The 13120-nt window shown below is 44.6% G+C and overlaps 1 protein-coding gene across 3 annotated transcripts in view; it reads right to left on the reverse strand.

The window, feature by feature from the left end:
* Positions 1–13120, reverse strand: part of Npc1 (NPC intracellular cholesterol transporter 1) — a 51857-nt gene that overhangs the window by 3455 nt on the left and 35282 nt on the right. Inside the window, exons 12-24 of one of the 3 annotated variants that reach the window (XM_074070166.1) lie at positions 12385–12574; positions 11576–11758; positions 10831–10945; positions 8672–8799; positions 8429–8569; positions 7040–7129; positions 6451–6641; positions 5996–6111; positions 5189–5318; positions 3755–3955; positions 2492–2723; positions 1448–1561; positions 336–498 (exon numbers count right to left, since the gene is read on the reverse strand). In XM_074070166.1, the coding sequence (XP_073926267.1) occupies positions 336–498; positions 1448–1561; positions 2492–2723; positions 3755–3955; positions 5189–5318; positions 5996–6111; positions 6451–6641; positions 7040–7129; positions 8429–8569; positions 8672–8799; positions 10831–10945; positions 11576–11758; positions 12385–12574 (1994 nt within the window). Of the gene's footprint in view, positions 1–335; positions 499–524; positions 643–1447; positions 1562–2491; positions 2724–3754; positions 3956–5188; positions 5319–5995; positions 6112–6450; positions 6642–7039; positions 7130–8428; positions 8570–8671; positions 8800–10830; positions 10946–11575; positions 11759–12384; positions 12575–13120 lie in introns of those variants that run through there. The other 2 variants (XM_074070167.1, XM_074070168.1) reach the window with 2 other exon arrangements.

Raw genomic sequence — 13120 nt, forward strand, 5'->3', positions numbered from 1 at the left:
CAGCCTTGCTGGGTTGTTGCCTGGCTCTGCTCTTTCATCTCTCAGGAGCAGCAGGAGTCCTGGGGCCTGCTGACATTCAAATTGGCTTAAGAGCTCATGTCAGGTTTTTGTTAAGCAGACAAAGGAAGCCTCCAGAAAAACATGCTAGGGACTTACCAATGAAGTAGTGTGGATAATCATGAAGTCTTTGGCTAGATATTTTTCTCTTAGACAGTTTTTACTCAGAACTACTTATCAGGTGACTGTTAGTGCAAGTACTATAAAAGAATGCTTCAAGATACAATTCTCTTCGTAATGTATTTCCTCTCATACCTGTTAAAAATAAGAACTCTCACCTATATAACTGAGTAAGACAGGGAGAAATATTAGTCCGTGAGTGGCTCCCAGTAAGACCATGGCTAAATACATCCTGAAGTAAAATATCTGGAAAATTTGAGATTTGGCAAAGGCCAACACCACAATCCCTCCAAATTTTGTAAGTGTGATTCCACTGAATACCTGAAAGAAGAGACAAATGACTCTTGTTAACCTGTGATAGTTAATACACTCTTCAAAGGTATCTGAATATTCAAAGTCCACAGTAAAGTGGGATGGCGCTCAGAGTCACTGAGAGACAGTTGTTTTCTCTGCTGCTTTATGAGCCTGGAGAAAAAAAAATTTAAAGGTATTTTAAGGGCAAAAGCTGTATTTTGCATAGACTAAATGAAGATATATTCTCAGATGAAAATTAAACATTAAAGCTATAAAACAAAGTTTTAGTTACTAGTCTTTTTTTTGTGTGTGTGGTATTGGGGTTTGAACTCATTCAGGGCCTCAAGCTTGCTAGGCCAGAGCTCTACCATCCTTTTATTTTTTTGGAGACAGGGTCTCACTATGTAGCCCAGGCTGGCCTTGAATTGGTGTTTTTCCTGCCTCAGTGTCCCAAGTGCTTGGATTATACGTATGCACCACCATGCATGTCTCTAGTTATTTTTTTTTTTTGGCAGTATGGGAACTGAACTTAGAGCTTTGCACTTGATGGGCACTCTGCTACTTGAGACATGCTCCCAGCCCTCTGGTTGTTATTCTTTAACAATGTGTTCTAGTGGCAAAGTAAATGATGGGCTACCTAGGATGTAGGGTTGGACTAAGCACCTCCATACATCAACTACAGATTGCACGCTGGGTCCCAGGACACAGTAGCATCCTTGCTTGTCACCACAGAGTGCTGGCTTCCAGCTCTTTCAAATCTAACTTCTCTTCATTTTCCTCCATGAGCTATCCCACCTAAACAGGAGTCGCATAAACAGGTACAGTTCTGAAGAATTTCAGGCCTGTGTGAGGGGTAGCTATTTCATGAATCGTGTGGCAGTTTGGGATCCGTGGGAGCTGGTGACTGAGTAATCCGTTTTCCCCACTGACTTTGTTCTGAGAAGCACTGAGTGGGTGCCCTGCTGGGGATACTCACAGAACTGCCCATGTGAGCCAGCGCCTCTTCTGCGCGGTCCACGCGGCTTCCCTTCGTGCTCACCGTGAATGCTCTTGTTATGTGACTGCAGAACTCCACAGAAATGCCACAGCTCTGAAATAAAGAGTTTCTGTGAGTCACCATGGCTCTTTCCCAGCTGAAAACCCTTAGTGGTCATCCCTTCCCCAAGATGATGGGTACCAGAGTACTGAAGCACCTTACCACACCCCATACAGCCCCTTGGTCTCACAACACGGGGCCCCCACTGCACGCCCAAGTTGAAGCAGGAGACTGTGGAACCCTCTAGGCTCTGCCCAATGCTCTGGTTTTCTGCATTGTGTCTACTTTGGTTAGAGGAGTTGTGGAAACCTCCCAAGGTTCCCCCTGCCCCACTGAGCTGGCACACTTGTCATTCCTTTGCTCAGACCTCACAGCCACTTGAAGTTCAGATGCACAGTGTTACTTCCCACAAACACCTTCTTGAATCACATCTTTAGCACTGTATTAAACAGCATTGGCAACTGTATGGGAGGCCCCACTGGGAGGAGAGGTAAAGCATCACCAGGTTCTGTGCTTTCTCTGTCTCTTCAGAACAGTAAAGGCGGAATATGTTCCCATTACTAGAGCACCATGAACTGCACTATTTACTACAGCTGCAAGCAAAGGAGTTAGAGGAAAATGAACTAAGCCAAAGTTGTTTTTTGAGTCTGGAGGTTTGTGAGTTCAAGGATAGTCTATGTAGGCCAGGCTAGCCTAGAACTCATAATCCTGTCTCAGGCTTCCAAGTGCTGGGATTACAGGAGTGTATGACCTCACCTGGCTCCAGAAATTACTTTTAACTGTTCTGCTCCCAGATGATTGAGAAATGCTCCCCCCATGCCCTGCCCTGACTCCTGTGACACACACCCCACCTCTCCATGTGCATTGACAGCAAGAGACAGCCTTGATATTTTACCTCATTTTAGAGTTTATGTAGAATCCAAGAATCAATCCACGCAAATGACACAGGAGCCAGAGACAAAATGAGAGTGGAGTTGGACTCACCATCACCAAGTTGACCAAGGAAACTGCGTTCAGACTGATGCCCCACAGCCACATAACACCAAACATGTTGACCAGAATCATGGCAATGGTGACACACATGATGACCGCAGACCACAGGTCACAGCCCAGAACCACCATGGTCACCAGAAATATGGATCCCAGGGACACGCCGAGGTTGAAGATGGTGTCATCAATAATGGTCAGGTACTGCTCGTAGAAGACATAGAACACGCTGGGGAGAGGGGGAGTGTCCTGTTACAGCTGGCACTGCCTGCCAGGAGCTGGCCTCCTCCCCCGCCATGCCTGCAAGGCTGTGGACTGCCCTAGAGACCCTGGGGAACGCCTTCCTGGCTGCACGTCTCTGCTAGAGCAGTTCAGTGGGATCTCTGATGGCCATTGACACCTACCGAGGCCTGATAGTGATCCCAAATATACCTTATGTAAAATTGTACAAAACTTTACATAGGATTGCTCTGCTACCTTATAAACACAAAGTATTCCAGAGTATTTTGAGGGATAAAAAAATCCACATCTGTTCTAGAAATTACCCCAGGCCATTTTTCCCCTTCCAGAGAAAAACAGCCCATCATTCCTAAAGCAAGATCATGGTGGCAGTTCGAAAAACATCACTTGTTGGCCAGATGTGATGACACACATCTATAATCCCAGCTACCTGGTAGGTAAAGATCTGGAGGTCTGTAATTTGAGGCTGGCCCTGGGCAAAAAGTGCCAGACCTTATCTGAAAAATAACTGAAGCAAAAAGGTGTGGCTCATGTGGCAGAGCACCTGCCTAGCAAGCACAAGGCCCTGAATTCAAGCCCCAGTACCAGTACCAAAAAAAAAAAAATCACTTATTTCTTCTACCTTTATTTTCCAAATTTCAAACATAATGCTCTTTCCTGACAGGAAAAAACAAAAACCAAGTAACTCCAATAAATGAAAAGTCTACATAAAAACACTGCCCCAAGCAACGAGCTTGTTCCTTTTGTGAGGCATGCACTAACGCCCCTGTCCTGTGCTACTTCACAATGGGTCTCTTTAGGACTGCGACACAGCACAGATCAAGTTGTGTGTGCAGCAGTCAGACCTTGGCAGGGGCTCAAGATTCCGGCCTGCTTACCAAGTACGCCCTCAGTATACATCCCCTGGGTCAGGAAGGCGCAGGTGTCAGAATCGAAGCTGAGGGTCAGCCTCCAACCAGGACAGCCCCCAAGGGATAGACCCCTGCCCAGGAGACCCTTGTCTGTAACCTCCTGCTTTACCTGTATGGGAACACACGGAAATTACTGCCTTTAGCGCCCATGGTTCCGGTGATGTTACCAGCCACAAGTCGGGCTTTTTTCAAGGCATCAATATAGTCAGCGGAGGTCTGAAGCACGGTGTGGTAGGTCATGAAGTATGTCGCTCCCACGCTGGTGTCATTGCCAAGGATGTTAACTGCTGAACTATACGCAGCATGTCCCCTGTGAAAGAGCGGGTGTCAGAAAGGCCATACCTTGAAAACATGGGCTGCATCTGAGCACTTGAGACCAAGTGAAGTCACCTGACACGGCTCAGAGCCAGACAGACCAAGTTGCATCCTGACAAGGTAACGTGGAAAGTTTGGCTCACTCTCGCCCAGACTGGCTTTTCATTGCTGCTCCAGTTTCTGTGGTGCATGGCGGTTTCTCTGGTGCATGTTGGCTATTGTTTACCTGGCTCTACTTGTAATCAAACATGTTCTGATATGGAATCTACCCAGTGCTGTTGTTGGCAGGGCCTGGACTTGTGTTCAGCCCTGCCACTGACCAGCCATGTGACTCTGGCAGAGTTCCCTCACCTGGGCTTTGGCCATCCCCTCTGTGGGTAGCACAGCACCATACACCCATGCACTGTGTGGCACTAGAAGTATGACCAGCGAGGCCTGCACGACACTGCACACTGGCTGCTCCACTGAAATGGTAGTCACTGCCTCTGTTAAAACTGGACCTATTTCAGTTTGTTTTGTGGAGGCCACAGCACTCCACCTAGAAGCAAATCAAGCTGTGAGACTCATTTCCCTTTTTTTATAGGGCTAGTTCTCCCACAGGACCTAGCATGGGTCTCAAAGCATAAACATGACACACAGAAGTCTGGGAAAACACAGATTCTCATGAAAACCAACTTCATTCAGACTTCACCTCACACACATGCGGGTGCTCATCTTCTACCTACAAAAGCTTCAAATCAACCACAAGACTTCTGGCCATCTTCACTATTTCTGGGCCACAGTTCCCGCTTCCATGGGCAACTGCCTGGCTGGCTGGACAGTGGAGTGAAGCAGCGTATACCCTCATACATGGCCAGGCCAGCAAGGGGCATGGTGGGGCTAACAAACTTCAAACCTCCATTTGTGATACATCACCAAAGCAAAGATGCAGTCTCTGGTGCCCACTTGGCACAGTAGAACAGATCAGGTTCTTTCATATTCTGAACTACCAGCATGTTCATCCTCACATTTACCCCCTTCTCAGAAGACACACGAAAAGCTGCTCCATTCACACATCTAGGAGGCCTAGGAAATGCCGCCCGAGACAGAATGAAATGTGCTGCAAACCAAGAGCCTTTCCTCTACTTTCACAGGATAGAGACCTCTGTCAACCTAGTCCTCTCTTAGTTTTCTAATGCAAATTAAAGCTGAGGCAGACGATAATCCAACATGGCTTGATGGCACTTACCCTTTTCCACACTTGGGGTTAGGATTATCAGAAAGGAACATGGGCAGGAATCTCATGAAGTCTCTGCCCTGTGGCCTCTGTTTGCCCTCTGGAGTCAGAGGCCTGCAGCGGATGCAGGAAGGATCAGCCACTGGCAGAAAGACAGAGTTGGGAGCAAATTGTTAGAAGAACAGGCCCCTAAAAAAATGAGAGAAATTATTTTCCTGAATCTTTCCATTAACTCAAAGCTTCAGCCACCTGTGACTTTCATTGTTCAATAAATTTAATACATAAATAGTTTCATCTTGTGCTAGGGGCATGGCTCAGTGATAGAGCACCTGTCTAGTAACCATGAGGCCTGAGTTCAAATTCCAGTCCTGCCAAAATAAAAGAAAATTTTATCTTAGGCATACCATACATTTCCTTCCCAGAAGAAGGTTTCCTGCTTCTAAGGCTACCTCTACTGGCATCATGGCTTTCATTAAGAAAATTTCAAAACTTTTACCAAGCTGTAGGGCAACAATGATAAACAAAGAAAGCAGGAATCTGAGAAGCCAAGGCCAGGTGCCACTCTTGAGAAAGGCAACCAGTGTGATCTGGACAAGATGAGAAAACTTATTTGGGAACCAGTCCCCTGACATGACCTTGTTTGGCCTGCAGCCCTGAGAGGACAGGAACATGTGACCCATGTTATAAATGAGGAATAGTGACAAATGGTACAAGACCTAACGCTGGCACATAAATACTGAGGCAAAACACAAATGATTGTTAAGTGATGCCAAACTTTTTCAGATAAAAGGAAAGATCTGGAAAAGGACATGAAAATACCTGAAGCATTGCAGAATTGGTCAGTGACATTGTAGATTCTACAGCAGGAAGACTGTGGCTTAACCCAGTCAAAATAATCATCAATCCAGGAGGAAGGAGCAAAGCCTATCCTGGTACTGGAGGAAAGGAGAGAAAAATGACTAGTTTGGCCATGGAGCAGCCATTAGTCTCAGTACTTTTCCTTGAAACTTAACTTCCTTTTCTGTACTTTATACTGCTATCAGTTAAAAAAAATATTAGCCCTTCATTAAAAAAAACAAAACCTTTAAAGTACTAAGCAGTACATGAATCCTTTGAAAGGTTTCACTCAGGAAAACCCAGGTAGTTTTTAAAAAACCCAATTTTTCCAAGAAAAACTATTTTCAGTGAAAAATTTCAGGCCTGAGTTGCCACTAGACAAATATCCCTTCTAGCCGCTTCTGCAGAAATACAGAGCAGGTAGTCCAGGTACTCACTAGTTGTCCAGCTCAGCCGCATTAAATATCTGCTGCACCAGGGAGTCATTGTCGCAGCCCATGCCACCGCACACCATGTTCTGCCCTTGCAGGGAAGTGTAATCGTGACCTTCCTCCAGGACAAAGTACACAGGTGGCCCCGAGTGTAGGTACTGACTGAGGGATTTGAAATAATCTATTACATAGGAGTCCTGAATGAGAGACCAGAAAAGAGGAGCGGAAGATCGTAATTAGGCAAGATGATGATCGCTAAGAACAAAGAGGGCGGCAGGAGGCCAAGACGCCTGCAGCCTAGATTCGGGACTCTCTCCCCAGGCCCTGGTGCTCCTCCCAATCAGCATGGCCACAACAGGTAACCGAGTGAGACCAGCTGCTCACTTTCTACAGCTGTGCCCCAAAAGGCAGTGTGAGGGTTGGGAATGCCAAGGCAGCCCACGCTGCTAGAGTTCTGCAGCAGCTGTCATATCACTGGAGAAACTACTGCCATTCGTTTGTACCATCTGCATTTAGAAGCAGGCATCAACACCTACACACATGCTTTGAAAACTTTATTCATCAAACAAGTGAAAGTAAAAAGAAAGTGTCTTACCTTCGGCATTGAAAGAGACTGATCCAATCCAATTTCCACTTTGTTCAGGACTGCAATACTGAATGACAGGACACCCACAAATACGGCTATCTGGAAGAAAAAAATGAATTATAAGACAGTGATTACTTAGTGTAATAATGTGTTTAAGAACAGAAATAAGTAAAATCTGACAATAGACAAAGCAGGAATTTTTTATTTTTTGCACTGCTGGGGATTGTACTTGTACATACTGGGCAAATGCTCTGCTGAGCTACAGCCCCAGCTCCAAATGAGGAGCTTTGTAAAGTGAAAAACAAGTTTAAATGACATTCTAAGACAACATGGAGTACAGGGGAGTGTATGAAGTCACAGAAGCCAGAGTCAAAGTCCTGGGTTTAAATCCTGGTTATGCCACTTAAGAGCCAAGTGACACCGAGCAAGTCACGTGCTCTCTCTTAGCTTCTATTTCCTCATTAGTAAAATGGGGGAAAACAGCAGACTCATTGCATCAATAAATGAGAAAATCCTATGATAATCTAGATTTCACCACAGTATCCAATTGATATTAAGTGATCAATAAATGCTAGGTGTCACTATTGCTCCTTACTGTGATTAGAGACTACGTTCTTCTAGTAGAGAAGTGATAAATGATCACAGTTGGCTTCACGTGGTATATAATCTATAAAAAGCTCCTGTGTGGCTGCTGGGCGCTAGGAATGAGAGTGCTACAAGGAGACCTGGGTGGACAGTTGTGCATGCCCAGGATGGAGGTTAAGGAATCTTTATGTATGAGACAATCACAGAACCACATACATACATGGTACCAAGGCCAAATTCCTGGTTCTGGGGTTGGGAAGGTACAGCTTAGTGTCAAGCATGTGCTTAGCATGTGAGAAGTCCTGGGTTCAATCCTCAACACACATGCACACAAAAAATCCTGGTTCCGACATTGAACCAGGATTGAATTATACATGATACTTCAGGAAACCAAGCGAAGGAAAGCGGGGGGTCTGTCTATTCTACTTTTCCAACATTCTGTGAATTTATAATTATTTCAAAATAAAAACTTAGGGTTTTGGCACCAAAGGCATAAAATAAAAACTTAAAACTCTTGCTTATGTTTACTGGTAAAATCTCTCTAGGGGGTGGGGGAGGAGAAAAAGGAGAAGGATGGAGGGGGTGAATTCAATAATGATATATTGTAAGAACTTCTGTAAATGTCACAATGTACCCCTGCTATAACAAATTAAGAAAATCTCACTAGAAGATTTTACTAATTTGCTTTTGCATTTTTACATATATATTAACAGTTGTCAAAATCTCCCTCCTTCCTAAGTCATGAGATTTCTTCGAAGGTATATGACACATCTGTTTTGAGAGACAAGAGAAAAACCACAGAAAAGTTCATACCACAACTGGTCGCATCCAGTCCTTCAGCAGAAGTGGGGAATAGGAGTTTTTGAAGAAGTGAAACAGGAAGTTGTCTGAGGCCTGAACGCTTCCTACATCCTCAGCACTGCTGACACAGCACAGGATGTCCAGGCGATTTTTCTGAGGGGATAGAGGAGCAGAGGTCACAGAAAGCACCCTCTGACTTCTTTGCCTAGACTCTAAATTCAAATTAAATAGATTATGATCCTGGTAACACCTTACCTCTTGCCGCTTAATGTCTAACCCCAAGAGGCTCACAAAACAGGTCATCTGAAGAAGGAAGTCAATAAAGACTGCCATTCCCGCAAACAGAGAGAAAGTATGAACAGCTGGCATCACTGATAGTGCTCCTACAGGGGGAGAAAAGCCCTGTGTCACGCCACTTACCTCAAAGACTCTGTGTGAATCTCATGTTCAAGTGGTCACATAGATACAAGGAGTCAGAACAGGCTCAAGCCATGAGAAGGCGTAACACATAGTGTGCACGGCTGTCACGTTAGAACAGGGAGAGGAGAAGAGCTTATGAGCTCAGCCTTTTCTAAAATGGTGTCGGAATCAAGACTACTTGGGCCAGCTTCCCAGACCCTGGCCTATCCCACTTACCCAAGACCTAAGGGGAATTCAGCCCTCATTCTACTGTACTTAACAGGCTCTCAGACAAATTTACGCACATTAAGATTTGATGGCCACAAACATAGGCCATTTCTTACAGTACCTTCTATGCTTTGCTCTAAGAGGGACTATATCTTCCATCGGCTTTTTTTTGGCAGTACTGGGGGTTTGAATTCAGGGCCTCACATTTGCTAAGCAGGTCCTCTATCACTTGAGCCACTCCACCAGTTTTGTGTTGGGTTTTTTCAAGGTAGGGTCTGTTGAACTATTTGCCTGGGCTGACTTTGAACCGCAATCTTCCTAACCTCTGCTTCCCAAGTAGCTAGGATTACAGGCATGAGCTGCCAGCTATTTTATCAGCAATATTTATCTCCCAGTTTAATTAAGAGAGGCAACTTATAATCAAGTCAGGTCCCACAGGCAGATTTATCCTGCCTAGCGCACACTCTACTAATCCATTTTAGGATTAAAAATACTTTTAACAGGTTACCAGTATTTAACACTGAGATTTTTACACAAAAATCTAGACTCCAGCTTTGTTTGGAAAAAAAAAAAATCAGGCCTTGCAACCCTGGGCTGGCTGTATGTCACAGCCTCTTTGGATGCCACAGCTCCCCGTCCTTACCCCCACTGTCTTACCAAGGTCACTCTAACCTTGAGGCACAGTCACAGCTGTTGTTATTACAACAATTGTACTGTTTTTCTCAGAGCAGAAGTAAAAAGAATGAACTTTTTTCCTGCACCTGTGTCCTTCAAAAGGAACAGCAAAGGCCACAGGTTTTGAAAGTACACTGCTTTGTGGAAACGAAGACTAACAGGGTGACAGTGTATGTGTGCTGAAATATCACCATCTATGATGATCCCACAGTGGCTGGCGTAGGGTGACCCTGAGACCATTCAGGCACTGTGTGTCCTCTCTGGATGGAGGGATTCTAATTCTGCCTCCTCTACAGAGGTGCCGAATCCTCTGCTTCAGAGATGGGGCAGGTAGCCCCACTGGAGAGCCTACTTGGTGATGTCTTCATATGAAGGAAATACTGGGTTCTGATTTTTGTCCCCATTCTTCTGGCTCCTTGCACTGAGGTAGGATGCAAGAACCTCTGCTCATTAATGAGGCTGCGTGAATTGTGTACGCAGGGAAGTAAGCCTGTTAGACAAAAGGCAGAGCATCCTGCGAGCTAATGCCTGTGGAGCTGGGAGCTGCTGCTTAGAGTCATATTGAGAAGGATTTGGCAACATGCGAATTTAACACACACCATGGGTACCCAAAGGGGAGGTGGCAGAAGAATTCTAGGTTTCTGTCATTCTGAATCCCAACATCAACACTGTTCTGTAACTTATCAGAAGAAAGAAGACACTTGCAAAATGACACCCAAGACACTGCCACCAGTGATACTTTCCAATGACAATGACAGAATAAAGCTTCCAAAAGACGGCAACACAAAGGGGCATATTCAGATACCCAGTTCCTTTTTTCCCCAGGCACAGCAAACTACAGGACTGGTACAATTTAAAGCATAATTATGCCAGCACTGGTGGCTCATACCTATAATCCTGGCTACTCAGGAGGCAGAGATCAGGAGAATCACAGTTCAAAGACAGCCTGGGCAAACAGTTTGAGAGACCCTATCTCAAAAATACCCAAACAAAACAGGGCTGGCAGAGTGGCTCAAGTGGTAGAGTGCCTGCCTAGCAAGATTGAGGCCTTCAAACCCCAATACTGCCAATAAATAAATAAACAAACAAATAAATAAATAAAGCATAATTACCTAAGAAAAATGCCGAAGTCTCGGAAAAGGATGACAAGAACATAGTAGGAGCCACTTCTCCTAGGACTCTGCCCAGTTGTTGATCCAGGGTTTCTCCTTGAAGACGTTCATCTCTCTTAAAAAAAAAACCAAAAAACAAAAAACCCCACACACGTTAGAATTTCTCGGTGACAATGCATCTCTGCTGACTTGCATTAACTAAAAATGATTATTAGGTGATTAGCCGCACCTTCTAAGCACAAAGACTTGGTGGGGACCCCAAAGTTTTCAGGTTAATTGATTCACGCTATTTCTGAAACACTGAGCTAGGTGCCAGGTGAGAAACTCAAGGAAAAACCGAATCATGTTATTGGAAGAAGATGATGACACAACATGGGGGGCTTCAGGATGCTCCACTGAGACCATTTTCTTCATCAGAGGACTGTGTGTTGACCCTGGGCCTTTTTCGTGGACCTTAGAACAAATCTCTTGTTCATCTATAGTATACTGAGGATTTTAGAAACAGTCACACCTAAAATCATTTACAAAAGAGTGTTAGCCCCTATTACACACAGGTGAAAAAGATACCATTTAAAATCCTCACTTTATATCTATTTCACTAACCAAAAAGAAGGAAGTTTTTGGTTCCAAAATGTCCAGAACAAACCAAGGATACCAGTGAGTGTTTTTTGCTGCATGTGTAAAGGGAGAAACAGACCCCAATACTTGGGCAGAGGCCAGGCTCTACAAGAAGATGAAAACATGCCTGATAGGTCTGCACCAGGATGAAGATGTTGTCCACCCCAACTGCTAGCACCAGGAACGGGATGACTTCAATCACAATGAGGGTCAATGGCGCCCCGATGTAACTGAAGATGCCCAGCGAGCAGGCCACCGAGCCCAGCACTATCAGGATACCCGCAACGCCTAGCGAGATCTTAGAATCCACCTGAAGGAGACACAGACATCATCAGCAGAGGAGTTCTGCCCATCTGTTATGAAAAGGTCCTTATTTTTACTTCTTATTTATAGCTAACCTCAAGTTAAAAGTACAACTCTCAGTTCAAGAGAAGATAGAAAAAATTTCTAGGTCTGCCTAGCAACATATTTCATGAACTCATATTCTTAGGTGATGGATACATCTTAAGTTGAACCAAAAAACCACAACTGAACAGAACATGCAGGAAACAGAAAAGTTCAATTTGCACCTGTGTCCATCAAAAGGAAGAGCATATCTAAGGGAGTTCTGGACTCAATGAATTAAGAATAAGTAGAGGCAAGAACACAACATCACCCTGTACCTGGCTATTCCTTTTTCTTTTCTGGTGGTACTGAGCCTTGTGCTTGTGTTCTACCACCTAAGCCACACCCCCAGCGCTATTTTTGCCTTTGTTGTTTTTAGATAGTGCAAATATTTGCACTTTGTTCCTGGGCTGGCCTCAGACTATGATCCTCCTACCTATGCCTCTTCCATAGCTGGGATTACAGGTATGTACCACCACACCAGCCCCTTCCATTACCATTTCTAATACACACATGAGACAGACACATATACCTCCCACCAAACTCACTTACCAGAAGCCTTTGACAACTTTTGATGTGTCCTAAGGCTAGAGAGATGTACAGAAACATGATACCATAGCTAATTGCGATGGTGAAGACGTCACTGTTACTTTCACGATTCAGTTCATCTTCAATACTTCGTTCAGTAGTGAAAGAAATGGTCAGATTTGGATTCTTGTAGTTTTTCACAAAATTAATAAATCTAAAGAGTAAACAAAATTTTATATTTTTGTTTAAAACTACATTACAGATAAGAGACTTCTTCCTAGCTTTTATGACACAAAGGCCACACCTACTTAACCTCTGCCCTGCATCAGGATCTTTTACACCAGAGGGCGAATTTTCTACCATGTCTTTGGTGTGTTGGGGATCAAACCTGGGGCTTTGTCCATGCTAGGGAAGTGCTCTACCACTAAGCTACACCCCTAGTCCTGAATGCTAGTTTTTTGGGGAGTGGTACTGGAGTTTGAACTCAGGACCATTACTTCATAGGCAGCACTCAACCACTTGAGTCACAATCTCAGCCCGTTTTTGCTTTAGTTATTTTTCAGGTAGGGTGTTGTGATTTTGCCTGAGGCTGGCCTCAGGCCATGATCCTCCTACCTAAGGTCTCCTGCAGAGCTGGGATCACAGGCATGCACTACTACATCTGTCTTGAATGAGATAGGGTCTCACTAACTTTTTGCCTGGGATGGTCTCAAATCACAATCTTTCCAATCTTTGTCCCCAGAGTATCTGAGATTACATG

The sequence above is a fragment of the Castor canadensis genome, chromosome 4 (assembly GCF_047511655.1).
Source record: "Castor canadensis chromosome 4, mCasCan1.hap1v2, whole genome shotgun sequence".
Classification (NCBI taxonomy): domain Eukaryota; kingdom Metazoa; phylum Chordata; class Mammalia; order Rodentia; family Castoridae; genus Castor; species Castor canadensis.